This window comes from Malus sylvestris, chromosome 7 (genome assembly GCF_916048215.2).
Source record: "Malus sylvestris chromosome 7, drMalSylv7.2, whole genome shotgun sequence".
Classification (NCBI taxonomy): Eukaryota; Viridiplantae; Streptophyta; class Magnoliopsida; order Rosales; family Rosaceae; genus Malus; species Malus sylvestris.
Window position 1 is genome coordinate 33,182,934 of NC_062266.1, and position 27,048 is coordinate 33,209,981.

The window sequence follows — 27,048 nt, forward strand, 5'->3', positions numbered from 1 at the left end:
TATATATATATATATATATATATATATATATATATATATATATATATTACTAAGTTTGAGAAATTTCGGATCTAATAGGTATATTCAGATGTGATCAAAAAATTTCAGAATCGAAAAATATTCAAACTAAGAATAGAAATTTTCGATTTAGATGGAAATTTTCAATCAAACTTTTGTTGTGCCTTGGCCCGTTCGTTAATGCGGAAACGAGATTCAGATTACAACCTCACCAAATCACACTCAGTTGAACAGAATAAAATATAAGAAATAAAGTCACCGAGAAATTTACGAGATTCAACAAAAACATGCTTACGTCCCCGAAGAGATATTGCTCTTCACTATGAATAACAGTACAAGTACACATGAGTTAAATCAACATAACTCAATCCCAAATCCCTTGCACACCCACTCATAGAATTTTCCCAAGAGCCTCACTCTACCCCAAGAGTTCTTTCATTAGAATACTTTTCACTCTAGCTCTCTTGATTTTCTCTCAACCCATGTTCAACCTTTCCCATGAGAGAGCCTAATGCTCTCTCCTTGGATGCTTCTATGATGCTTACCTTCCCACTTTCTAAGCATTACTAAATGCACAAACATTGCATCTAGTTATAGGCATACACTAGCAACTATGCCAACAACCAAAACCAAAAAGTCTTAAGTTAACATGACATAATCATCACCTAGCATACCTAGCATGCACCAAAGTCTATACCTAGTCTATAAAGTATAACTTTGCTTGTGGTAGTCATCATGTCTTCAATTGTTGTCAACACATGACTCATAATTACTCACAAATGTATGAGTCAAACACAACAACTTTCACCCCTAAGTAAGAGGGAACAAAAACAGAATCTTTATTTTATCTATTTTTATAGATGTTTTTTTTAATAGTGTACTTACTATTATATCCTCTTTTTTTTTTTTTTTTTGCTCAATAATGTAAATTCTTGCATCAAAAACCTGACTAAATTAAATATAATTGATATCTAAGAATTTTACAGTTAATTTCATCAAGCATTTTGTAATAAAATATTACACATGTCGTACTATGATGTTAAGATGCAAGTTGTGGAATAGTATTGGTGTGGTTAGTATTGAATTGTTAACATGTCCCTATAAATTGAGCTCGATTGACCCAGAGTTTAAAACCGTGAAGTCCCAAATTGAAACTGAACTAGTTCGGGTCTTCGGTTTGGTTTGTTTGTTCTAAAACATTTTAACAAGAATTGGAACGAGGCAAACCGAATAAATCTTATTAGTTTAGTTTTCAATTTTGAGGATAAACTAAGCCGAACATAACCAAGTTCAACCTATTAAAAATGTCACAATGCCAAACAATTTCAACAAGCTATGTCAATAACTAGAAACATTGTACAAGACGGTGGAGTTTGCAAAACAAAATTAAATCCAAATTACGAGATAAACCCAAATAAGTCAACTCGTGAATAATAAATTCTTGAATAAGATGATGATAGTTGTGCTAATTAAATCGACATTTCCAAACTTTGTGTCCAAAAATTAGACACGAAAGACAACATGGGCTATAGAGGATCCACCGAGGCACCCACCACCAAAGCAAAGAAAATAACACTTCACCAAAACTGTCACTAAAAACAGCACTTCGAGACTTTCCCTTCTCTTTGCGTGCAGAGGGAGAAAGGGAGGGAGAAAGGGAGGGAGAGGGAGAGAGGGAGAGAGGAGAAGAAGATGTCGTTCTTGAGAAGGAAAGGGCCATCTGGGTTCTCATCATCTTCCACAGCAGAGGAAGTTACTGAAGGGATTGATGCCACTGGTCTCACCGCCATTGTTACAGGCGAGGGAGTTTTCGTTTGCTTCTTCTACTTTTTTTTTCAACTATTATTATTTGTTCTTATGGGAAAATTTTCTTTGGTTCTGCATATCCACGTTGCAGGAGCATCTAGTGGTATTGGCAACGAAACTGCACGTGTTCTTGCACTGCGTGGCGCCCATGTGGTTATGGCAGTGAGGAACATGGCAGCCGGTAAAGATGCAAGAGAACAAATAGTGAAGGCAATCCCCAGTGCCAAAGTTGATGCCATGGAATTGGATCTCAGTTCGTTATCATCCGTTAGGAAATTCGCATCGGATTTCAATTCCTCCGGTCTTCCTCTTAACATCCTAATGTAAGAAATGGACAGAAACGGTACAAGTTCTTGAAGAGGCTTTGTTCATAAAATCCACTTTAGGTAATAATACTCGTCTTTTCATAAGTAACAATGCAGGAGTTATGGGAACCCCTTTCACGCCTTCGAAGGACAAGATCGAACTTCAGTTCGCCACAAACCACGTAGGTATGTTGCATTTGTTACTCTGTAAAACTGACAGTTTAAAGTACAAACAACAACAACAACAGCAGCCAACCCTTATCGCACTAAGTAGAGTCAGCTGTATGAATCTCAGAACGCCATTGACAGTGTAAAAAGTATTTTTGGTTCAGTTGTTCTAATTGACTGAATGTTTCTTCTAGTTTAATCTGTCGCCAATCTAGTTTTAGACCTTATATCTCTTGGTGTCGGAGCATATGCATCAATAAACTCAGCTAACCTTTCATCCTTCTTTGATTCGGGAGAGTTGATTTGTATCTATTTGGTTATTTTCCTGATTTTTCAGGTCATTTTCTTTTGACAAATCTTTTGTTGGATACTATGAAGAAAACAGCACGCAAAAGCGGCAAAGAAGGGAGAATCATAAATGTGTCCTCAGAAGCTCACCGCAACCCGTATCCTGAAGGAATTCGTTTTGATAAAATTAACGACCAAGCAGGGTAACATTGAGATAATTCTTAGTTATTAGATATTTAGATAGTATTATATGCGTGTTAGCGCATGAGCTACACATAGGATTTTGATTAAAAGCGGGTGGAGCTTAAGCAAGAAAGTTTGGAATTGGATTTTGATGCCATATCAATACTTCTGCACAAGTTAGTCACGTAGTATATTTGTTTTCGGTTTGCTTCCTTCATTATAGCGTATGCTGAATGGAGGGAGATATACAAGTCCAATCCGATTTTGTGACTGCCCATCTGCAGGTACAGCAGCTTTCGTGCATATGGCCAATCAAAGCTTGCTAACATTTTGCATGCTAATGAGCTTGCAAGACGCTTAAAGGTAATCCGCAACGTTAAATCAGCAGAATCGTGATTCTGAAAATACGTCTGTACTTTTGTATGTAGAGATAAACACACATTACCTTATTTTATGTTTATGGCAGTCATGGTGTATTGAGTGAACTCTGTTATTTGTGATTGTCCAACAGGAAGAAGGAGCAGATATAACCGCAAACTCGCTTCACCCTGGTGCAATTGTTACCAATCTGTTTCGTTATTACAGCATTATTAACGGTAAATCACTTCACAAAACCAACTATGTTAGTCTTATTTAAATGTATTCCGATATAAACTGCATACTATCGCTTGTTGAGGAGGCTTTGTATTCAGTGTATGTTTAAAGTTTAAACCGAACCAAAATTGACGTCAATCTACAAATCTCAAATTTACATATTCATTATCTACGTGCTTAGTTTCGGATAATCAGACGTTTGGCTTTCTGGTTTGATGCAGGGCTTGTTAATGTGCTTGGTAGAACTGTGCTTAAAAATGTTCAGCAGGTAAGTTACATCTGCTTGAACCTCTAGAGCAAACAACATACCAAGCGAATTTGAGTAATTCGAAATATGATGAACTTTCAAATAGTCGTGTAAACGTAGAATGTCGTGTAGTTTATTAACTTCGTTGATTACAGGGAGCAGCAACGACGTGCTACGCGGCACTGCATCCCCAAGTCAAGGGGGTGACCGGCTAATATTTCTCGGACTGTAACCTATCCAAGCCAAGGCCACAAGGTCAAGACGTGGAGATGGCAAAGAAACTATGGGATTTTAGCATGGATTTGACTAAATGATCTTCGCAAGACTTAAACTCTGTATAAATACTCAAGGGAGAGCCCTTTGTGCTGTGTCGTTTTTAGGGTCAACGCGTTCTAAGATTCATACAGTGTACTCTCCTTACTGGAATAACGCTTAGCGGTGTTTGTTTGTTGTTTGAATAATAGACTCCAAGAATGCTGTTACTTATAAATCAGAAGTCGAACAATATCCTTTCAAAGTGAATAAACTCCTTTTTTCTGCTCGTAACCTTTTCGTTTTGATTCAAGATTGCTTTTCGTTTGATATCTTGTATCAAGTATGGAAATTTCATCTTCGAAACAAAATTCCGTTGTTAAACATAGATGTCCAACCTATTGAAAATATCACAAGGCGAAATAATTTCAGCAAGTTATGTCAATAACTAGCAACAGTGTACAAGACGGTGGAGTTTGTTCCAAAAGATTTAAATCCGAATTACAAGATAAACGAAAATAAGCCAAATTGTGAACAACATAATTCATTTCAATCCTATCATTTTGGTGTCATGTGTTTAAATTTGAAGCAACGGTAATCTTACCAAATTAAGAATAAGACGAGGATAGTTGTTGTAATTAAATTGACATTTTCAAACTTTGTGTATATCTAAAGGGTGCTGTATAACACACCATTTTTTACTTGTCATGCATTCCTTTTAATTTTCGACCGTCAAATTAAATAAATTAAAAAAAATCAAATGACATAAAATAACAAAGATGTGTGTAGATAGTATCACCGTATCAAAAAATTGAGACACTAAAAACATGATAGACCAAAGAGGCTACAGCGAGGCACCCACCACCAAAGCAAAGAAAAGAAAAACACTTCGCCAAAACTGTCAGTAAAACTACATTTTCCCATCTCTTTGCGTGCAGAGAGAGAGTGAGAGCAGAAGAAGATGTGGTTCTTCAGAAGAAAAGGGCCATCAGGGTTCTCATCATCTTCCACAGCAGAAGAAGTTACTGAAGGGATTGATGCCACTGGTCTCACCGCCATTGTTACAGGCGTGGGAATTTCCATTTGCTTCTTCTTTCTTTAAGTTTGATATGCAGATGGTATGCTTTCTTCAACTATTATTCCGTATTCTTATGGGAAAATGCTCTTTGGTTCTGCATATTGATGTTGCAGGAGCATCGAGTGGTATTGGCACCGAAACCGCACGCGTTCTTGCACTGCGTGGCGCCCATGTGGTTATGGCAGTGAGGAACATGGCTGCCGGTAAAGATGCAAGAGAACAAATAGTGAAGGCAATCCCCAGTGCCAAAGTTGATGCCATGGAATTGGATCTCAGTTCGTTATCATCCGTTAGGAAATTCGCATCGGATTTCAATTCCTCTGGTCTTCCTCTAACATCTTAATGTAAGAAATGGGCAGAAATGGCATAAGAGAGAAGCATGCAGTTAGATTTCTTCATTTCACTTGAGTGATGATGTACACTACATACATGATGACGATGATACAACAAAATAGGTTGTTCAAGACAGCATTATACAATGTTACATATGAGCCCACAAAAAATCAGTGCCGAAAACAGAACGTGTAGGCTTCAAAAATCTCCCGACTGACTATTTCGTTAACAAGTCCGGCCCCGGCATAGTCTCCATCTTCTGTACAGCAGTTTCAGACCCAAAAAATTGTTCCAAAGCTAAATGGTATTTGCCTCTTAGCTTTTTCTTTTCCTTCTATATGAACATCTCAAAGAATATACATTTCTTGCTGCCTTGAGTTTCTTGCTTACCAGAGGAACTGCAATGGATCAGATCATCAGAAGCCATCCTCGTCGGCCAAAATCAAGCATATTTCATAGCTCCAATCAGTCAAGCACTCAATGTTCTACAAGTCAAAACCGCATCTATGTACTACAAGAGTATGTTATTTGTCAGGATGTGAGCTTGATATGCATAATTCCGGAATCCGTTCCATCTCATACGAGCCTGAACACTAAGCCATGCCATGCAAAAGAGTTGTCTGCTTCCAGCCACTAACTCTCCGGAGCTTCAACCTTATTCCGCTGTTCTTCAACTTTTGAGTTTTTATTGTACAAAATATACTTTCATCATGATGGATGGTTGATAATGGTCTGGTTAACTTGGGAGCTTGAACTGATTGATGGTTCCATCAAAACAAGTTAGACACCATTTGTGCGGTTCGGCAAAGGAGAGTTGGGACTTAAATCCAGTTTAAGGTTCATCTTAACATGATCCTTAAGGAGTTGGCGAGACACCCGATCAGCTAAAACTGATTGTCCATCATACTGCTCTGCGTGGGCATGCCTTACAAACTGCTTTCCCAGAACATCATTTTCGCAGGGTATCAGTTCCGAGAAGATATGAGATCCTGGCTGCTTCCCTCGAAACATGTCAGGACATGAATCATGATAGGACGAAGGACCATTGACATAAAGACCATTCGAGGGCTTTGAAATTCCTCCAAAACCCTCTTGCAAGTTGATGGACTGGTTCATGTGAATAAATGGAATGGCACCACTGCCACCTGTAAGAGGAGTGGATGAGCCCGAAGTAGTATGTGGGCTAGATATAGGTGAAGGTGACATTCTTCCATTTAGGTGTGGTGGTGACCTTGAGTGCAATAGAGGGCTTCCAATGGGTGAGACGGGGCATGATATGTTCCTGGGAATATGGATCTCACTGCAGTTCAGGCAAATAAGATCAAAATCTCATTATCAAAATGTTGTCGTATGCATCATCACAGATGTTGTCGTACACATCACCGGAGAGAAACATAGAGATAGATGGATATATACATAAATGTATGTGTGTGCGTGTGTGAGAGAGAGAGAGAGAGACCTGGTATGGTTATTAGTTTTTGAAACTCTAGATGAATGAATTGCAAGCCTATCTGAATCCAAGTTGGAGAAATTCCTTCCTTGCCCAATACCCTGACAATGATCAATAAAACACAACAGATGAAAATAAGAGGCAAGAAGAGAGGACCCGTGCAAATAACAGCTGCTTCATCAAAGTCCAATAAAGGATTCATAAATGTTTTTATACTTGATGAAACACAAGGAAAGAATTTCAATCCCTCAACGGATAGAGACACTAAAACACAGATTTCAACATCTGTATTCTCTCTACATATTGGGACTGGGTTGGGTTGTAATGTGAACTCATGAGTTCTTAGCACACATTTAGGAAATAACAGATATAGAACCTGATAGCATGCACTATGCTCAAACATAAATGAAAAAATGATCACAAAACTACCAACACCGTAAGACACCAATTTTACATTTGTGGTAAAAATGGAATTCATACCAGTGCTTTCACTCCATTTGTAATCCCAGAGGATGGATCAGAAGGCTCAGTGCTCAACATAGATCTTTCCAAAGGCGCAGCATATTTCACAAAAGGATGCTCCAAAAGCTGGGTAGCTGTAGGACGATGTAGTGGATTTCTCTGTAAGCATTGCCTTATGAAATCCTTTCCATCATCCAAGAGGCTATCTGGCATTGCTGGAAGTTCTTTGCTATTCCCAATCTTAAACATGGCAGCAACCTTTTAACCACAAAAAGAAAAATATTACACAATGTAAAGAATACTTGAACAGCCGCAATGATCTCAATCTCAAATTCAAATTCTTATAACCCCCAGCCCTACATCCAATAAATAAATAAATGTACAAAAGTATTTGTTTGTAGATAATAGATATATATTCTTACCCCTTCATACTGGCTCCAAGGTGGTTTTGTCGTAGCCATTTCCAAAACAGTGCACCCAAGACTCCATATATCCACAGCAAGGTTGGCACCGCTTGAGTTCTTTATAACCTGGGCAAGCAACCAAAATGAAGACCTAAGTAAACCCATCAAGAAGCATGTCATTGACGAGAAAAATAGAAAAAGTAGAAGCAATCTAACCTCAGGTGCCATCCAGTAAGGGCTTCCCTTAAATGATAACGGACATGACTGCCCGGTGATCTGAAAAGCACACAAGATAGTGGGTTATGGTTTGCAATATCATGTCAAACTCCTTTAATCATATCGAGATTAAGTATGCCTGCGCCTACATGCTTGGCCATCCCAAAGTCTGCCAACTTGACACGTCCATTTGGGTCTACAAGTATATTTGCTCCTTTAATATCCCTGAACATGAAAGATGCTTAATGTTTAGTAATTACATCACGATCAGTATATTACAACGGTTGAATTTATGCTTCAAATTACTTGATCAAGAATAGATAATGAATTTCACCTGTGAACAGTGTTTTTAGCATGTAAATATGCCAGCCCCGACAAGATTTGCTTAGTATAACTACGAATTGCTAGTTCGCCAAATTGCCCATAGTCTTGGAGAAGTTTATATATGGAGCCACCAGATACATACTCCAAATATATATATAGTCGGTCACCAACCTGTTATAGGAATGAATATCAGCATAAATTACTGTGGTTGCTTGAATCTTCAAATAAAAGTTAATTTTGCAGAAAATGTGGCTCTATGGGGTCCAATCTAGAGTGCGATGCTTAGCTTCTCCATAGACCAGTGAACTAACAACTTCTCAATGTGTAGAGATTAAGCTTCACTCATAAGTGATAACTAAGAAATGTAATATTGACAAAAAAGACAAATGAAAGATCGATATTTAAATGTGTACTAAAAATAATATATCATGGACAAAAGACTTACTGATTCAGACCCATAATATTGCACAATATTTGGGTGCCGTAAACGGCTCAATAAAGCAATTTCCTGTCAAAACGTTGCAACATAAGAGTCAAATAAAATAAATGAAGGAAAGCATATAACTTTTGTCCAAGGAAGGAACTTGAAACCTAAAACAAAATACCTGGTTTAATTGCTTAGCGCTTTCCTTTGACTTTGCATCATCAGAAAATAATGTGACCTCCTTCATCGCACACATTTCACCATTTTCACTGAACAAAGTTGGTAATAAAAAATCAGATGGGCATAAATTTCACATACAAGCAACCTATGAGAAAAACTAATTTATTGAGATAAAATGGATATTTTTTTTTTCTACACTTGGCCAAATCATCAAGCAAATATCATTCAGAACGTTCCATTAGCATTAGCTCCCTGAATTTTATATCCTTTAGAGTATTAACGGCTAAGTACTTAGATAAATGATTGCTTAGTTGTGTGAGAGAGAGAGAGAGAGGAGAGAGAAAAGAAATGTATTTGGGTATCTAGTATCTACCTATTAAAACCAACATAAACATGTCCAAAAGTCCCTCTACCCAGCAGCTTTCCCTTTTTCCAGCGTGAACCAGGGCTTGGTGGGTTCTCTGCCCTTCCCGGACTTCGTGGCACAGAAGGAGATGTTGCTGCTGAATTTGAATGAGAAAAAGGGGAAGCAATTGTAATTGTCGGGGGAAGAGGTAAACGGTGACTTTGTTGTTTCCCATCATCAGCCCAGCTTGTCTGTGTCTCATTGGGAGTCCCTCCTGCTCTAGGGTGAATAGGCGTAACAGCACCACTCTGAATTCTTGAGCCTGGCCCTGGGCTTGTCATTCTGGGACTAGGTACCGGAGAATACTCAGGGCTACCCCTGCTTTGTTGCCAAAACAGCGGTCCAGACATATCCCCTCCCATTGAATTATGCCCAGAATTGTGACCCGAACCTGGACTGGAGCAGTGGCCAGATCCAAGTAGAGTGACATCTGTATAAGTTTTTGCAGCCCAGAAAGCAGAGTTCACGACTTGCTCAGTGCCAAATGCTCTCACTGGGCTTCTAGAAGGACTTGACAATGAGCTGTCGGGAGCACTCCACAAAGCTCCATTATAAGGAACCTGTAGGTTTGGCACATGGCTGCCTAAAAGTCTCCATTTAGGCAATGTAGGGGAAACGTGATTACTGAAAGAAATGTTAGCTGATTTTTTTGGCTCTCTTGAGAGTACTGGAGCAACAGTGGATGACTGATCCTTGAGCATCACACTTCATAAAAATTGCAGAAAAAATGTCAGGGATGAGCAAGCTAAAAGAATTACAAATAAATCATGCGCAATCATGCATATTAAAAAAACATGCATACTAGTAGCATAGTGGCATGTGCAATAAATGAAAGCTCACCTGCAAGGGCTGCCAGCAGCCGTTCTAGGACCATTGTCATAGTCAGTTGCCTGAGGGCTACGATGGCATGATGAGTCAGCTGGATCGTCACTATCAACAGAGCTCTCACTAGAGACTGAATCAGTGACCATGTCTCCATCTACGTCTGTATGATTTGACCTACTACCGATGCACGCAGGTCTCGGGAGAGGTAGAAACGATAATGGCTTAGAGCCTTTTTCTGATCTCGGTTTTGTTGATATACTAATTCCAGAATTTGTACGAGCAACATGAGCAGGATGTAGACCAGGAAGTGGAAGTGGCTGAGCATTAGTCCTTTCAGCAAAACTTTGACATCTGGCAACATTTTTTGAGGGTGAAGGAGATCTTGATTCTATAGGGGATTGACATCCTTTTTCCGAAATTGTGTCATTGCAATTTCTTCGAGATCCTCCTGATCTATTATTCACTCTACTTTCTGAAGAAAACTTAAATTTCCGATGTAAAGAGTCAATGAAACTTTCCTTTCCTGCCTTCTTCTTTGCTTCTTTGGACGACGACTTCCCCCACCATGAAGGCATATTTCTCATACACGGTTTTCAAAATCCAAGGGAAAGTGCTTTAAAGGTAGTTCATTTTCTAGCATTAGAAGTCAATTGTATAACACCATTACATGGGTTACCAATCCGTTACACGAGTTCACAATTAATTCAGCAAATTATCAAAATCTGCAGGGATAAAGGCTGCATGTCAGTAACTCTATTTAAAGGATCTCTATGTTAGTTAATAGACCAAAAGCTATGCTACAAAAACAACCAAAATTAAGTAAAGTCCACTAGCACCTAAATCTTGCGGTCTAAAATTTGGTAGATCACAGGAGTATGACTATATCAAATACTCGTGCTGTACTCCCAAACCCGGCTTCAAACGACACTTAGTGAACTCAACAAATATGGATCATTGAAATTTACAGTGCAATATAATATCCATACACTAAGTTAAATTAGCTCACACCCACTTCTTTCCAATCCCCAAGCCTTAATCTTTGTTTGGTTCCTGAGAAAAGCAGCAAATTGCAAACGAAACCCATAATTTCAAATCCAAACCTTGATAAGTTGGGTCATGTAAAACAACACAAAGACTCTGATTTCAACGAACACAACGGACGTATTGCCTCCAATTTTCAATACCCAGAACCAAAAATAACGGTAACAACAACGTTCAAATTTTCCCTTTCATTTTCTTTCCCCAATGTTCTCGGGAACCAAACAAAAAGTTTCGATCCCAAATTGCTCACTGCCACAAGCTCGCAACACAGATCTACTTGCAAACTTAAACACTCATACAGAATCCACAGACAATTAAATTAACTCAAAAAATCAGTAATTTACTAAACTTGGATAACAGACAAAACAATACTCACTGTAAATTTTCAGGAGCTGCAAAATCCGAGCTGAACCCACTTGGAATCTGGCACGAATCTCGACGATAATTTGATGGGCTTCTTCTGATTGCACAGTGAAATAGCTCGGAAGAACAAAATCCCTGGAAATGAAGGACGTAAAGGGGATTGGATTATGAGGAATTTGATTTGATGTAGCTCCCTTGTTTCAATTGAAAGGAAGAAGAGATTCGTGGCTTTTAGAGAGAGAGAGAGAGAGAAAGAGTATTCTATTCTGAGCTCAAAAGACATTAATAAGTTGTCTGGAGCTGCTGAGTTTTCATTTTTATATTTTACTTTTAAAATACAAACTGGTGATGAAAGTAACTCTTTCTCTCGATATCTTACTATCAATTTACGAAATTTATGTTTATGATCAGACTTATTCGTATTATAAATTATTATATACAGATTTTTCATGTAAAAATTTAGAAAAATATGAGACTATTTTTTGTATAAAACAAATGATCGGAACCAATAAAAATATTATGAATATCTACCTATTTTGCTATAACTAACTGATAAAAAAACATTACTTTTAATTAATTTTTAGTGTATTGTTAGCTATAATACATGTACTTTTGACCGAATCTTATTTTACCCCCTATATTTTATGAGTGTAACTAAAGACCATTGTAATTGTCAAAGGCATAATTTCCTACATCCACTAATTATTTTAATAAAAAAAATGTGGCAATGGTGATTATTAGGGCACATTTACGTAAAGGTAATAGGCATCAAGAAAAAGAATTGAATTCCGATTACGGAATACTTCAGTGTTTACCAAATTTAAGAGAATCAAAATTTAGTGGGTCCCACACAAATTTTGGAATCCTATTCCCAAATGTGGAGGAATTGGACTCCTAATAATTGGATTGTATTTGGATTCCGGATGATTGAGGGGATGCAGAATCCATTTTTCATACCCATTATGCCTTCGCATAAAAGTTGAAATTCCAAAGAAACCCAAGCTCTTGTCCCTAATGTTATCCCTCTCGTTCTCCCTCACCACCGTCGCACATCCCTTGCCTTTCCCAGGACACAGACCTAGCCACCATCATCTTCCACAACAATTAAACCACAAAAGTATATCAAATCACAGACCAAGAAGAACCTTGCTGCAATTTTAGTAGGTAATCAAGGCTGGGATATGGAAGGAGAGAGCATGAAAGGTTCTTCGCAAAGGTGGGGTTGATCTGTAGTAGAGAAAAAAGGGGAAATTTTAGAATGGGGTGGGCGGCAGTAGGTAGGCAACAGAGAAAGATGGGATAAATTTTAGAAAGGGAGAGGGTCGGGAGAAAGATGGGGAAGAGAGGGTCACACACAAAAAAAAAAAAAAATAGGAACAATGAAGAATAAAGAAGTTTTACTAAAAAATAAAAAAGAAATTTGTTCTCTCTACTAAAAATAAAAAAATGATGGGTTTTGGCCTTTTTTCATCAAAAAAAAAAGAAAGATTAAAAGTTTTATTAAAAATAATTAGCATATAAAATAGATTAGTTCAACTAGGAGTATTTTAGTAATCATATTAGTTTTCATTCCGATTCATAAGAATTAGTAAACAGTTTATATATATTAATGTCTTTTTTACTCCAATTCCAGACAGTTTTAGTAAACAACTCTAATAGGAATCTGATTCTGGTTACACCTCATTCCAATTCCTCCTTAATCTAATTCTTCTTCAATTCAGTTTCTCTTAATTTAATTACGGATTAGTAAACGTGCCCTTAATGTGGCGGTCATGTCATCACGTTATATTATTGATTTGTTTCATTCTGTTATAATATTCATATTTTTAATGAATTATATCATAAAATCATACGATGTTTTATATGATATCATATTTTTTTTATATTCATATTATAATACGTTAATTAAAATTACTTTGTGATAGTATGCGATTGTCACTATAAAATTCTAAAACATAAAAACATTTGTATGTTTTATGAAAATATTGTAGAAAAGGTAAATTGAGTAGTCTAGGGACAACTTGATTATATGTGCCTAAAAAACAAAGAACAGACAACTTGATTGATACCCAACTTTTAATTATAAAGTAGTGCCGTATCTTCCCTTTTTTTATTCATCATAAAGCATACTCATGCCATCTAATTCAAATTAGCATGTTACAAACTCACAAGTAATAAGATCAACTAACCTTACTTAGTGAAATACATAATGTTTTTATTTTTTAATGAGATGAAAATGATTTTATTAAAACGTTAAGAATATGTATAAACTAATAGAAGTTAGGGGTTCATCATAAGACTAATTGACAATATGAAAAGTAGTCTAGCTAAACACGTGGACAACACAAATCGGGTGATGTGGAATACGTGTAGCCGTTAAGCTTCACAAGCAAGACAACCTGACTCTAGTACCATAAAGAAGATAGAATTTCATTATAAAATCAATTGGCAGTATGAGGAGTAACTCAACTACTTATAAGTACACGTAAGGTCTCTCATTCCATTAATGTGAGATTCATTATCAACACAAATTTCAAAAGGGGTATCTGAATTTAAATCAAAAAGCTTTTCAAACCAAAAATACTTGAAAGCAAAAAAAATAAGGAAAACTAATGAAAATGGCTTGAAAACTTTGAGTTTTAACAATAAGGACAAAATAAAGGGTAAAGTAAATAGTACCAGGTTTGACTTTTTAGTGTAAAAATATGGTTTTTTTATTAAAGTGAATAGTATCGCGGACTTTTCGTTAAAACTCCAAAAAAAATAAGGACAACTTGGTCAATCTAATAGACACGGCATTGACGGTATGTGAGTTTAAATTACACAATGTTAATTATAGATTTTGTTAAGTGGTAATTTTGTTTTGTACAAACTTTTTTGTTTGTTGGTGTCTACTCATTTAAATCATTGTTTGGGTATGGCAAAATGGCAGCAGAACAAAATGAGCTAGGGTTTGTCATCATATCATACCATCATTTTGTTGGAACCAAATATTAACACTTCTTAATATGTGCAATCAGAACAAAATGAATTGAACCATCCTATTGATTGATGGGGAATCCAATTCCTCCTCTAAAAATCAGTGTGGGTCCCACTATTTTTGTTATTATCCAATATTCAGTAAACATTAAAGTATTCCGTATTCGGAATTCAATTTTGTTTTTTTTTTTTCGATTACCTTTACGTAAACGTAGCATAATATTTACATAATGATCTTTGATTCATTATAGGATAAGATCATTGAGGAAGTTGTTATCGGTACTTTGAAAAATTATTATAAAAAGAGGTACATGAGGGTATTTTGAGTATGATATGTGGTATTCAATACACTGAGAATATTAGCTATTAAATCATTGATAAAAAATTTATGACGAAGATCTAAGGCAAAAAATTATGACACTTAAGATACACCGTAATATAGGAGAATTTTGGTAGTAAATGGTAATGTGCCTCTTCTTCACAAAATTTAGTACCCATCAAAGTACATATTGAGTTTTTAAATATTTGTTCTTCTTTTTTGTTTGCTATAGAAAGTCAAATAGTTTTTACCCTATTAAAAGAAAGAAAAACTAACGAAAAGTCCAAAAAAACTTCTCTTTTAACGAAAAATCATTTTTAAATGTATAGTGAATAGTACCAGTTAAAGGTAAAAATGTAGTTTTTCGTTAAAAGTGAACAGTACCATGAGTGTTTTGTTAAAACTCCCTATTTTAAATTTCATATTAATATTTTTTTTTTCTGAATATCTAACTAAAATGGAATTTCGAGCATGTGGGAGGTCCCCCCAATAAACAAAAAATTGTGAGAGGTTCAAAATTCGATGCTATGAGTTAGCGAGTCTACTTGACTGTGGTTGCGGGCAGGGTGAAATTCCACATGGCCTCTCTGGATCCGAAAGAGGTGGATAACCGTATTTTGCCACCACTTGTTCTCCAAATAAAATTTTGAGCATGTAAACGAACCATTGTCCTCCATCGTGGCCGTCAATGACTGGATGTTTGTGGTGGTCTCCTTGAGTTTCATACACTTCTCGTTGTTGTGCAGAAAATGGTTGGTGTGTGAGCATATAGCGGTCCCTTAACAACATGCGATAAAATCTCTCCTCATGTAAAGAGATCAATACTTCTCCATGCAAATAAGACGTATCAAATGAGTTTTTTTTTTAACAGATAGTTCACTGTTTAAATATGCGGCTAGCATTCATTAGAAAGATGACACTACTCAGATTATGCATTGGTTGCACGAAAGCTTTCACTGGACACATCATGTGGAAATGCACTCTTTGCTTTTCGAGTTGAGGCCGCCTACGATACAAAAACACTCCAAAAATTTCAAGCTTCAAATTGTGATTGTGAAAGTTTGTGAATCTTTCGTCGTAGCTGACTTCGCACACGAGATACATGCGGGCCGTCTCCTTGTTTGTTTGTTTTCTTAATTCGTGATAATCTTAGGATGAATATATGACGTTTTGTTTTTGTTTTCACACTGCATTTTTAGTCACAGTTTGAGGTGGAGAGATCCGGTCGCATATGTCGCACTTTGGTAGTCTTATTCACCGAAAACATGGTACAGGAATTAAGGAATTAATATAATATTATTATGGAAAAAAATACTAAATTAATTTCTTAGGAATTAGGATTGATTTTATTTGGTATTTAAAAGCTTAGGGGCAGAGGACGCTCCCCCATCTCAGAGTCAAAGCATTAGGCCATCTCCAACCAACTCAGTTAAAAGGTTATAGGGCTAAAAATTGCTCGGAATGACACGAAAATCGTCTTCAACCGAGGGCTAGGCCAAAGGGCTTATGGGCCCCACCGAGTCCAAACCCTCAAATCAGACCAACAGGTTGGCCATTTCTAACCAACCAGCCAGCCCTCCAGCACCAGAATGTCAAGCTTGACATTTTGCCAGCCTTCCAGCTCAACCCATTTGAATGTTAACGGTTACCTGGTGTTAGCATGACACCAGCTAGCAGCGGCTAACTAACCTCATGCTGCTGTCAAGTTACCGTTAGAATTTGAATTATTCTTTTTAAGACGAATTTAAAAAATAAAATCTAATTTTTTTTCCCTATAAATACCTACACCATTTCTACAACATTGAAAGCTGAAGATAAGAAGTGCCACGTAGATAAGAATCCTATCTAAAATTTGCACAACCAATTACTTCTCGACACGTGGCACTAGAAATCCAATATGAAAAATTATTAAGATTACATAAAGATAAGAAATCTGAAAAGTTACTCACTTTAACAACATGTGTCACTCGAAATCCTATCCAAAAAATTATTGAGATTACATAAAGATAAGAAATTTGGAGAGTTATTCATGTTAGCGACACGTATAACTCGAAATCCTATAAAAAAAAATTAAAGATAAGAAATTCGGAGGCTTATTCATTTGACAACAAATGACACTCAAAATATGTCCGAAAACCTTATTTTAATATAGTAGTTTAATTTAATTAACCGTATTAATTCAATTAAAATCATAAATTATGTTTGGCATATGGCCCTTTAGCCCCCTTGGTTGAAGATGATTTTTTGTCAAAGAGCAATGTTTGACCTATGACCATTTGACATCCTCGGTTGGAGATAGTATAAAATATAGTCTAACACTATTCATTAAAATATAATTTCTTGCAGAGTTATAGGGATATAGGGCTAAAAGGAGTCCCTTGGCCCTCATTCGCTTGGAAATGACCTTATTACAAGTATCTTTGAGAACCTACACTTATTTTTTTATTTTTTTTGTACAGACCGCCTATAAGAGAGATTTTTTTGCAACGAAACTCAAACTTAAGCCTTAATTAATGAAAAAATTATCCTTGCTAACTTAACCTGTTCTCGTTAATTATTTTATAATTGATTTTCATTGGAGGAAAATTCTGTTTCTTTTGTATTTTGTACCAATTATTTTGCTAAACGTAAGGCAAGAGTTTGGTGTTGGGGGTGAAAGATGGCCAACCTACACACAAGGGGATGCACCAAAGCTATTTCAGGCTAAAATTTGTGGGGCCATGGATCGCACGTGTCGTGCTCCCACAATCCTTTTCTTGTGTAATGATTTGGCTTTTGCTTTATGTTGGGGCCAAGTCGGAATGTTAGATAATTATATTTTCACGTACTGTTATAAATTTATGTGTTATAATATAGACAAACGTGATTTTTTAAGAATTGTAAGCAGAAGTTGAGTAATAAGCAGATGAAATTATTAAATAAATAATATTACATGGCAGAATGCGTCACACTAAAAAAATGAACTCCAAGGGAGGTGGGTATAGTCTAAAAACTTTCTCAACGCATTGATACTCATTCATCAATGTTACTTGAATCATACTTGAAATGGCTTCTAAGTTCCAAGTTATGATAGCCGCCAAGACATGACAAAATAGCCTTCTCATTCTTCTTAAGCTAAAAATCATTATGTTTCAAGGAATATACACACAAAACTGTTACAAACTTTTAATTAAAAATAGAACTCAAAGCAACGTCAGAAAACACTAAATTGTTGTGGCCGAATTTAACTAAAGGAGAGAGACAGAGTGCGACGGTAGAGAGAAAAGAGAGGTGTAGGAAAATTCTGTGTGTATCTTTTTCCCTTACCTTGTGCATTTATTTATAGTAAACATAAGGAGCTTACTTGTCTTACAAAAAAGAAAGCCTAAGATCTTCTAGATTACACATAAATCTTAAATATAATTTATTAGTATTTACACAATCACTAACTACAACATAAACCATAACATACTACAAAAAAGTGTTGGTTTTGGGTTTCTTTAGTTTATTTTTTATTAAAAGTTTTAGATTTAATACTTTACTTGTATTTAATACAATTACTATCACGACGATCAAATGATGATTGGGTAAAATACATCTATTGAATTATATCTAATTGTCAAATAATAGTTGCATGAAAATATATGTAAGTATTATAGCCAATCCCAAAAGTTTGATAACGGTCTTTAGCAATTTAGCACTACAATAGTCATCATGACTGATTCTATATGTATTTACCACTAATCAAGTATATATGTCCTGTAAGGCCCAAAATCTAACTACTCTACAGGCCCATAATTTTTTCTTCTCTATTTTTTTTTCCGGTCAAAAGGCCCATAATCCATCTATTTCAAAAGCAATTGAACCCAAAGGCTGATGGCCTACAGATTATAGTAAAATTTCACATAGTACAACGGTCTAATGATATTCATTTTCACTTATAAATGAGAAGTCTTAAGTTAGATTCTTACCATAAGCTAATTTTGAACCATTTTATTGTTAGCTCGTTGTGAGGCTAAGCTCACTCCCCTAGTGAAAATAATATCGTTTGTTTAAAAAAAAAAAACCAAGGACTGTAACCAATAAGGCTCCGTGCTTTGCGAGGATCAGGGGAACTTCTATCGTACGCATCTTTGCCCTTACTTTGCAAAGAGGTGGTTTTCATTGCTCGAACCCGTGACCTTTCGGTCACAAAGGAGCAACCTTTTCCATACAAATGTAGAAATAAAACTATATAAAGATGCTTGCTTTCTTTGTTGTCCAAATGTTTCATCTAATTAGTGTTAAACCAATAGCAGTGACTATAAGTGTGGAGGGGACTCCAAATTTCAGATGGCTCCAGAAGGACAATGTGTAGGCAAGTTGTGGAGATTGGCGAGCCTGCTCGCACACTATCAAGTTGGCTGCTGATCCCAAAAGCGACAGGTTTCCGGCCACGGTGCTCACCCAAGCTAATAGGAGCCACGCCTTCTTCTCCTCCGCGGCAGAGATTAGGGCCGCCGACGCTGCCACCCGCCCTCCAAGCAACAAAACTATCCAACATAAAAGAAAAAAAAACATGCATGTTAAGTGGCAGCTGAAAGTGTGAGAATATTTTGGTTCTTATAGAGTGCAAACGGAAAATAATATCAGCATACAAACCAGTTGGTACATTTGAAGCCAAATTTGACAGCACAAGTATGGTGACTGCAAGAACATATATGCCGCTAGCACGATCAATTTGCGCATGCGGCTCCATGAAGTCCCAAAGATCGCTTGGAATGCCGGTCTTGTTGAATCCATTGACGGTTATAAACATTCCGCAGAAGAAAATCAAGAGTGAATAGGAAACCTGTCAAAGAAAGAAAGAAACTTGTTACATTTGTAATCTAATCTAACGTTCGGAGTGAACTTCGTGCTTGTGAAACTTACCTTTTCTAGGCTTGGACGGGCATCCGTGAAGTCAAGAACAACCAGAGCAAGTGCAGCAGTAATCGCACACCACGACATATTGAGGCCCATAAGCAGTGCAATCAGCATTCCTATAGTAATAAGGTAAACACCAGATTTCCACAATATCCTTTTCCATCTTGTGGTCAGATGTTCCTTCCCTTCCAATGACTCCGTAGGAAATGCATCTGTTTGTCTATCGTTCGATGGAGACCTTTTTGATGGGATTGTTTCGTCCCTTTTATGAGAAGACAAATCATTTGTCTCCTCTTTTGATGCACTTGAAATTCTTGCTGACTCTATCACGCCACTAGGAACCTTGTTTACTTCATTCTCGCTAGAAGGTAAGCGGTTTCTAAGAGTCTCGAAATTACCTATGCTCACATTAACATTCAGAGAACTTTGCACAGTCGGGGTTTCCAATCTAGAGTTCATTTCTTGAGAGTTTAAGGATGTACTATGTGTTAATGTAGCTGGATCTTCCTCATCCATCTGGACAGACAACAATCTCCAGAACATACATAGAAGAATCAAAGCATTCACACAAACTCCCACAAGCATCGCAGGGAGAATTCCAATCACAAATGTCCCAAAAGATATCTTACTCTGAACAGCTATAACAAGGTTTTGAGGATTGCCAATCGGGGTTGCTGCAGACCCAATGTTTGCACTCGAGGCAAGGGCGAGTAGGAAAGGATGAGGTGGGAGGTTATGTTGTCCTGCAACTTCTAAAACAAACTCGGTCAAAACCACGCAAGAGGTGTCATTGGTGAAGAGAGCGCTCGAAACTGCAGAAATCAAACAGATTCGACAGAGCAAGTCCTTTGCCCCTTGAGTTTTCCACATGAGCAACTTGCCCAAATACTTGAACATATCTGCTCTTTCGAGATAGATACTCACAACCATTGTCCCAAACAGAAGACCAATGATTGGGAGATCAATAGCAGCGTATGCTTGATCAGGAGTTAAGACTCGGAAAACAACCGTAAGCATTGCCCCGAGGAGGGACCCTGCAGTCCTACCGATTGGCAAGAAAGGGATAGCCGGAAACACAGCCAACACCCAAAAGACTGCAAAAGCAATCGAGCCAAGAACCACTTTGACTGGAGAAGGCATTGCCATTTTTCCAACTTAAGACTGGATGTGCTCCCTCCTGTGCACTCAGATTTGAACCCCGTAATCTATATTAGTTTAAAGTAGAATATCGCTTGTATCATAAGAAGCTGAAGATCTTACTCATGATAGCTAACCATAGCATCAATACGGACCAAAAACGAAAAGACCTGAACACAAAAACCAATCCCAGTTGCACAACTAGTTTTGCTAAAGATTCAGCTTAGAGACTGAACACAAAAACCAATCCCCGTAATCTATATCTGTTGGGAGACATCTGTGTTTTCTTTCTGCGTTCTTTCTAGACCTGACAATTTCTTACACGACACGTAATAACGGATTTTGGGTCAACACGATAACTAATCGGGTTATTATCGGATCACACGATAATAACCCGTTAATAATGGGTCCTTAACAAGTTTACACGAGAGTGACACGCAGGTAACCTGTTTCGACACGATAAGAAAAAAGTTATTTTGATGATTTTAATTTTTTAAACTACTAAAAAAAACTTACTATAAAATACAATAGATATAATGAATATGTATATATAGTTTATTAATTATTATTCTATATAAATTTTAAAATTTTAGTTTTATTTATTTATTTATTTTTATAGTATATTATAGGCAAAGATTGAGATTAAAAATCATAAAACACATTAAAAATAAAAATATCAAGTAATTTAAAAATACCAAACACATTAAAAAAATTATAATAATTAATTTACATGTGCGAAAAATAAGAAAAAAAATATGTAAATGCTCGTAGTCGCATCCTCCGCACTTTGATGATGGGTATATGATCGTTTGAATTTTTAAAACCACACAAACTCTCATGAATAGTATTTTGAAAGGAGTTCAAAATAAACAAAATTCATAATCATTAATGTATAAGTCTGAAAGATGTGAAAGCATAATAAACATTCATAATTGCATGCTCAATGCTTAAATGATGGTTACATGGCCGTTTAGATTTTTAAAACTCTCCAAATCTCATGAACAATGTTTTTTATTTGAGTGCAAAATTAATAAAATTAACAATATTATTGTAGAAGTGTGAAAAATGTAATAATTTGTAATGAAAAGCTTTACAACTTTCATGAATGGGTCAACTTCGAAATTTAGTATGTATATACTAATTTGATATTATGTTTTCCATTTTTTTTGGTCAAATTATGTTTTTCATTTTCATTTTTATTGATTTAAAAAATATTTTCTTAACAAGTAACGGGTCGAGTCATATTACCTGATAATATTAACTGGTTGATTTCGGGTCGGGATATATTACCTGTTTACTTTAACGGTATTATACGACACGACCCGTTAAGATATCGGGTATGACACGAAAACGACACGAACACGAGAAACACGACACGAATGTCAAGTCTAGTTCTTTCACACTTCAGATTATTTAAATGATTATATAATCTTTCTTAATGTGTTTGATATTTTTATAAGGGAACCAGGATCCTCTCCTGAGCAATTCCCTAGGGATCCTAAGAATCCCGCAATCTTGTTCGTTCATTGTATATCGTGCGGTAAGAAATCATTTAAAATTTAAATTTTAAAATTCAAATATGAATAGTACCTAACGAAAACTAACCGCACGATATAAAATAAACGGGCAAGATTGCGGGGTCCCTAGGAATTGCTCAGGAGAGGATCCTGGTTCTTTATAAGGCTTTGTCCGTTATATAATCATTTTTAATGTGTTTGATATTTTTATAAGGCTTTGTTCCTAAAAGGTTTTCACACTTTATAAGGCTAAGTTAAATTAGCTCACACCCACTTCTTTCCAATCCCCAAGCCTTAATCTTTGTTTGGTTCCTGAGAAAAGCAGCAAATTGCAAACGAAACCCATAATTTCAAATCCAAACCTTAATAAGTTGGGTCATGTAAAACAACACAAAGACTCTGATTTCAACGAGCACAACGGACGTATTGCCTCCAATTTTCAATACCCAGAACCAAAAATAACGGTAACAACAACGTTCAAATCTTCCCCTTCATTTTCTTTCTCCAATTTTCTCGGTAACCAAACAAAAAGTTTCGATCCCAAATTGCTCACTGCCACAAACTCGCAACACAGATATACTTGCAAACTTAAACACTCACACATAATCCACAGACAACTAAATTAACTCAAAAAACTCAGTAATTTACTAAACTTGGATAACAGACAAAACGATACTCACTGTAAATTTTCAGGAGCTGCAAAATCCGAGCTGAACCCACTTGGAATCTGGCACGAATCTCGACGATAATTTGAGGGGCTTCTTCTGATTGCTCAGTGAAATAGTTCGGAAGAACAAAATCCCTGGAAATGAAGGACGTAAAGGGGATTGGATTATGAGGAATTTTATGTAGTTTGTTTCCATTGAAAGGAAGAAGAGAATCGTGGCTTTTATAGAGAGGGAGAGAGGGAGAGAGAGAGAGAGAGACAGTATTCTATTCTGAGCTCAAAAGACATTAATGAGTTGTCTGGAGCTGCTGAGTTTTCATTTTTATAACTTTTAAAATACGAATTGTTGATGAAAGTAATTCTTTCTCTCGACATCTTATGATCAGATAACGAAATTTACGTTTATGATCAGATTTATTCGTATTATAAATTATTATACACAGATTTTTTATGTAAAAATTCAAAAAAAATTGAGATCGTTTTTTGTTACATCCTGGTCCGGACCCCCCACTACATTCCGGCTCGACTTCACCGTAGCACAATATTGTCTGCTTTAGAACCCGACCACGCCCTCGCAGTTTTGTTTCTGGGAAGTGGGTCACACATCATGGGATTACTCTCGTGCGAACTCGCTTAACTTCAGAGTTTTGATAGAACCCGAAGCCAGTGAGCTCCCAAAATGTCTCGTGCTAAATGGAGGTGAGAATGTACATATAAGGCTAAAGATTCACTCCCTTATATGATGTGGGATCTTACAGTTTTGTTATCGAATAGTATAAAAAAAAAAAGTTAGTACTAATACTGATGAAAAAAACATTACTTTTAATTAATTTTAGCGTATTTTTAGCTATAATACAAATACTCTTCACCAAATTTCATTTTACTCTCTATATTTTACGAGTGTCCACTAAAGGGCATTATAATTGCTCAAGGGCATAATTTCCTATATCCACTAATTGTTTTAATAAAAAAATGTAGCAATGGTGAAATTTATTAGTGTGACTGTCATATCATCATGTTATAATATTGATTTGTTTCCCTCATTTATAATATATATATATATATAATAAATTATATTCTAAATTTACACGATATTTTATGTGATATTATATTTTTTATATTTATATTATAATACGTGAATTAAAATTACTATGTGACAGTATATAACTGTCAGTGTAAAATTAAAAAACATTTGTATGTTTTATCAAAATATTGTAGAAAAGGTAAATTGAGTAGCCTAGGCACAACCTGATTATATGTGCCTAAGAAACAAAGAAAATACAACTTGATTGATACCCAACTTTTAATTATAAAGTAGTGCCGTATCTCCCCTTTTTTTATTCATCATAAAGCATACTTATGCCATCTAATTGACAATGATTTTAATAAAACGTCAAGAATATGTATAAATTGAAGAAGCTGGGTTTCATCATAAAACCAATTGACAATATAAGAAGTAGTCTAACTACTTATAAGCGTATACAAGGGTGTGACTCATTCTCAACACACACTTTCACGTGTGACGAATTTTCAAGTCAAACATATGAACAATACAAATCGAGTGACGTGAAACACGTTTGGCCGATAAGCTTCACACGTGAGACAACTTGGCTCTAATACCATGAAGAAGATAGAGTTCCATCATAAAATCAATTGACAATATGGGGAGTAACCCAACTACTTATAAATACACGCAAGATCTCTCCTCTCATAAATGTGATATTCATTATCTACACAATTTTCAAAAATGGTATCTTGAATTTAAATTAGAAAGCTCATCAAACCAAAAGTACTCGAAAGCTAAAAACAAGAACAACTTGGCCAATCTAATAGATACGATATACGCGGTATGTGGGTTTAAATTACACAATGTTAATAGATTTTATTAAGTGGTAACTCTAATTCGTACAACTTTTTTGTTTGTTGGTGTCTACTCATTGAAGTCATTGTTTGGGTATGGCATAATGGCAGTAGAACAAAATGAGCTAGGGTTTGTCATCATATCATACCATCATTTTGTTTGAACCAAAGTCTAAAATATCGATATTATCCCAATATTTTCATCGAAATTTTCGTGTTTTTGGACTACCGATATTTCCGATATCATCGATATTTTAGACCTTGATAGGAACTCTATATGGTACTAAGTCACTCATGTATCTTATGCAATGTATAAAGTGTAAAATATTGTACTAATTCATTATATATAAATAATTATGATGTGTTTAAACTTCTTTCATTAATTACTACATATTTTCTACACTCACAATGTTTGCCAGCTCGATATATAATCAACTTAAATCAGTTAAATCCATCATGCAATGCATTTCCTTCCATTTTTTTTTGTGATAAACTAATAGATAATTGACTAAATAAACATCCTGCAAAGTTTCAATAAAAATTTCCAAGTTTTTCTTACAATTTCCGTGGTTTTTATTCAATTTTTATCGATATCGATAATATCCCGATATTTCCAACGAAATTTCTGTGTTTTTAGACTACCGATATTTCCGATATCATTGATATTTTAGACATTGGTTGGAACCAAATATTAACACTTCTTAATTTGTGCAATCAGAATACAATGAATTGAACCATCCTATTGATTGATGGGGAATCCAATTCCTCCAAATTTTAGAGGTGGATTATAAAATCTGTGTATGTCACATCCCGGCCCGGGTCCACCACATCCCGGGCTTGCTCCACTACCGTAGCACGATATTGTTCGCTTTGGGCTTACCATTCCCTCACGGTTTTGTTTTTTGGAACTCACAAGCAACTTCCCAGTGGGTCACCCATCATGGGAGTGCTCTGGCCTCCTTCTCGCTTAACTTCGGAGTTCCTAAGGAACCCGAAGTCAGTGAGCTCCCAAAAAGCCTCGTGCTAGGTAAGGATGAGAATATACATTTAAGGATCACTCCCATGGACGATGTGGGATGTTACAGTGTAGGTCCCACTATTTTTTTATTCTCCAATATTCAATAAATATTGGAGTATCCCGTATTTGGAATTCAATTTTGTTTTCTTATTCCGATTACCTTTACGTAAACATGCCATAATACTAGAAAACTATGCCCGCATGTTGTTGCGAGAGTGAAAATCCAACTATAGAACATGTTCTAAAAATTTATAACTCCCAAAATATAAATGCATAGAAATCCAAACTAATACTATTTACACAGATAATGAAGGCTGTATAGATAATGTAGCGAATATTTTTTATAGGCCAGTGTCTAGATTTATACATTTTATACAAAAAAAAACATTAGCAAACACTTTGTCATTGACATACACAAATGGTTATAAATGATATTCACCCTTGGCAGTCATCCTAGTTCTTGATTCATATTAGTAGTTCCAGATAAAAGATTTGAAAACATTAGATTGTCCTTTTGTGTAAAAATTGGGGAACTGATCTTACAATGGCCTATTCACATGCAAAAAATATGGAGAAGCATTGTTCTAGTTCGAACAACAGATGATAACATTGTACGTACATCGACATCTCTTTTATAGAGATTTTACACGACAACATAAAACATAGGTGTTCAAAAGTCTTTACTTTCACATAGCTTTAGACTTTTACACACACATTTAAACTTTTACATACATCTTTAGACTTCTTTTTTACACACTTTTAAACTTTTTCACATAATTTTATACTTTTGTTCACGTAAACTAAGGGGCACTTGCTTTTGTAGTTTTTCGTAACTATTTTCATAATTTATGGGCCATGATCTGTGACTGTGATGCACTCAATTTTTTTTAGGGAAAATTGCTCATCAAAGTGAGCAGCTTTGTTACGTGTCCGAGATTGCATGCATTTTTAAGGCAATGCAAGGATGCCTGCATAATTAAAGTACAGAAAAACTAATGAAAAAAGTTTGAAAACTTTGAGTTTTAACGATAAGGACAAAATAAAGGGTAAAATGAATAGTACCATAATTGATTTTTTAGTGTAAAAATATGATTTTTCGTTAAAATAAACTGTAGCGAAAACTTTTTGTTAAGTTCCCTTAGAGTAATCCCAGAGAAGAAAATACCAAGGATGCCTGCATCATTAAAGTAATTCCAAAGAAGAAAATTAAAGTAGCTTTATTATGTGCTATTAATTCAAAATAACTGTAGGTGTCAAAAGTTAATGATGTAGTGGGAGGTGGTGACTTTGTTTTAATGCA

General features: G+C 35.8%; 4 protein-coding genes across 10 annotated transcripts in view; 2 read left to right on the plus strand and 2 right to left on the minus strand.

Annotated features, from left to right (window-relative positions):
- Window positions 1–1,683: 1,683 nt before the first annotated feature.
- On the plus strand, window positions 1,684–4,155 carry LOC126629241 (short-chain dehydrogenase TIC 32, chloroplastic-like). Its single transcript, XM_050299211.1, has 8 exons — window positions 1,684–1,816; window positions 1,916–2,147; window positions 2,236–2,315; window positions 2,635–2,788; window positions 3,053–3,131; window positions 3,280–3,364; window positions 3,584–3,630; window positions 3,765–4,155. The coding sequence occupies exons 1-8, from the start codon at window positions 1,711–1,713 to the stop codon at window positions 3,822–3,824; spliced, it is 843 nt and encodes a 280-aa protein (XP_050155168.1). The 5' UTR covers window positions 1,684–1,710; the 3' UTR covers window positions 3,825–4,155.
- Window positions 4,156–4,817: 662 nt separating this feature from the next.
- LOC126629246 (short-chain dehydrogenase TIC 32, chloroplastic-like) lies at window positions 4,818–5,282 on the plus strand. Its single transcript, XM_050299216.1, has 2 exons — window positions 4,818–4,928; window positions 5,053–5,282. The coding sequence occupies exons 1-2, from the start codon at window positions 4,823–4,825 to the stop codon at window positions 5,280–5,282; spliced, it is 336 nt and encodes a 111-aa protein (XP_050155173.1). The 5' UTR covers window positions 4,818–4,822.
- A 24-nt stretch (window positions 5,283–5,306) lies between these two features.
- On the minus strand, window positions 5,307–22,958 carry LOC126629226 (mitogen-activated protein kinase kinase kinase YODA-like). 3 transcript variants are annotated; one of them, XM_050299187.1, is made up of 13 exons: window positions 11,381–11,655; window positions 10,929–11,013; window positions 9,979–10,685; window positions 9,106–9,843; window positions 8,734–8,821; window positions 8,574–8,636; window positions 8,139–8,299; window positions 7,954–8,029; window positions 7,805–7,864; window positions 7,607–7,714; window positions 7,203–7,442; window positions 6,732–6,823; window positions 5,307–6,572 (listed from the first exon to the last, which is right to left on the minus strand). In XM_050299187.1, exons 3-13 carry the CDS (start codon window positions 10,545–10,547, stop codon window positions 6,053–6,055), a joined length of 2,715 nt encoding a protein of 904 aa, XP_050155144.1. In that variant the 5' UTR covers window positions 10,548–10,685; window positions 10,929–11,013; window positions 11,381–11,655; the 3' UTR covers window positions 5,307–6,052. The 3 variants fall into 3 exon arrangements, with proteins under 3 accessions (XP_050155144.1, XP_050155143.1, XP_050155142.1); XM_050299186.1 differs by lacking the exons at window positions 10,929–11,013; window positions 11,381–11,655 and adding an exon at window positions 22,884–22,958; XM_050299185.1 differs by lacking the exon at window positions 10,929–11,013.
- The window catches only part of LOC126629232 (silicon efflux transporter LSI2-like), a 74,466-nt gene continuing 66,168 nt past the window's right edge, over window positions 18,751–27,048 (minus strand). The window contains exons 1-5 of one of the 5 annotated variants that reach the window (XM_050299194.1): window positions 22,884–23,025; window positions 22,566–22,755; window positions 19,556–20,726; window positions 19,286–19,475; window positions 18,751–19,176 (exon numbers count right to left, since the gene is read on the minus strand). In XM_050299194.1, the coding sequence (XP_050155151.1) occupies window positions 18,914–19,176; window positions 19,286–19,475; window positions 19,556–20,695 (1,593 nt within the window). In that variant the 5' untranslated portion in view covers window positions 20,696–20,726; window positions 22,566–22,755; window positions 22,884–23,025 and the 3' untranslated portion in view covers window positions 18,751–18,913. Of the gene's footprint in view, window positions 19,177–19,285; window positions 19,476–19,555; window positions 20,857–22,565; window positions 22,756–22,883; window positions 23,031–27,048 lie in introns of those variants that run through there. The other 4 variants (XM_050299192.1, XM_050299195.1, XM_050299193.1 and 1 more) reach the window with 4 other exon arrangements.

What these genes read in the sequence shown, in the direction of transcription:
- LOC126629241 (XM_050299211.1), top strand. Translation starts at nt 1,711, where the DNA reads ATGTCGTTCTTGAGAAGGAAAGGGCCATCTGGGTTCTCATCATCTTCC. An exon ending in AGCTTGCAAGACGCTTAAAG is followed by an intron (nt 3,132 to 3,279) that starts GTAATCCGCAAC and finishes ATTGTCCAACAG; the next exon opens with GAAGAAGGAGCAGATATAAC. An exon ending in TGCTTAAAAATGTTCAGCAG is followed by an intron (nt 3,631 to 3,764) that starts GTAAGTTACATC and finishes CGTTGATTACAG; the next exon opens with GGAGCAGCAACGACGTGCTA.
- LOC126629246 (XM_050299216.1), top strand. Translation starts at nt 4,823, where the DNA reads ATGTGGTTCTTCAGAAGAAAAGGGCCATCAGGGTTCTCATCATCTTCC. An exon ending in TCTCACCGCCATTGTTACAG is followed by an intron (nt 4,929 to 5,052) that starts GCGTGGGAATTT and finishes TTGATGTTGCAG; the next exon opens with GAGCATCGAGTGGTATTGGC.
- LOC126629226 (XM_050299186.1), bottom strand. Translation starts at nt 10,547, where the DNA reads ATGAGAAATATGCCTTCATGGTGGGGGAAGTCGTCGTCCAAAGAAGCA. An exon ending in AATATTATGGGTCTGAATCA is followed by an intron (nt 8,300 to 8,573) that starts GTAAGTCTTTTG and finishes TTCCTATAACAG; the next exon opens with GTTGGTGACCGACTATATAT. An exon ending in CTTGGAGCCAGTATGAAGGG is followed by an intron (nt 7,443 to 7,606) that starts GTAAGAATATAT and finishes TGTGGTTAAAAG; the next exon opens with GTTGCTGCCATGTTTAAGAT.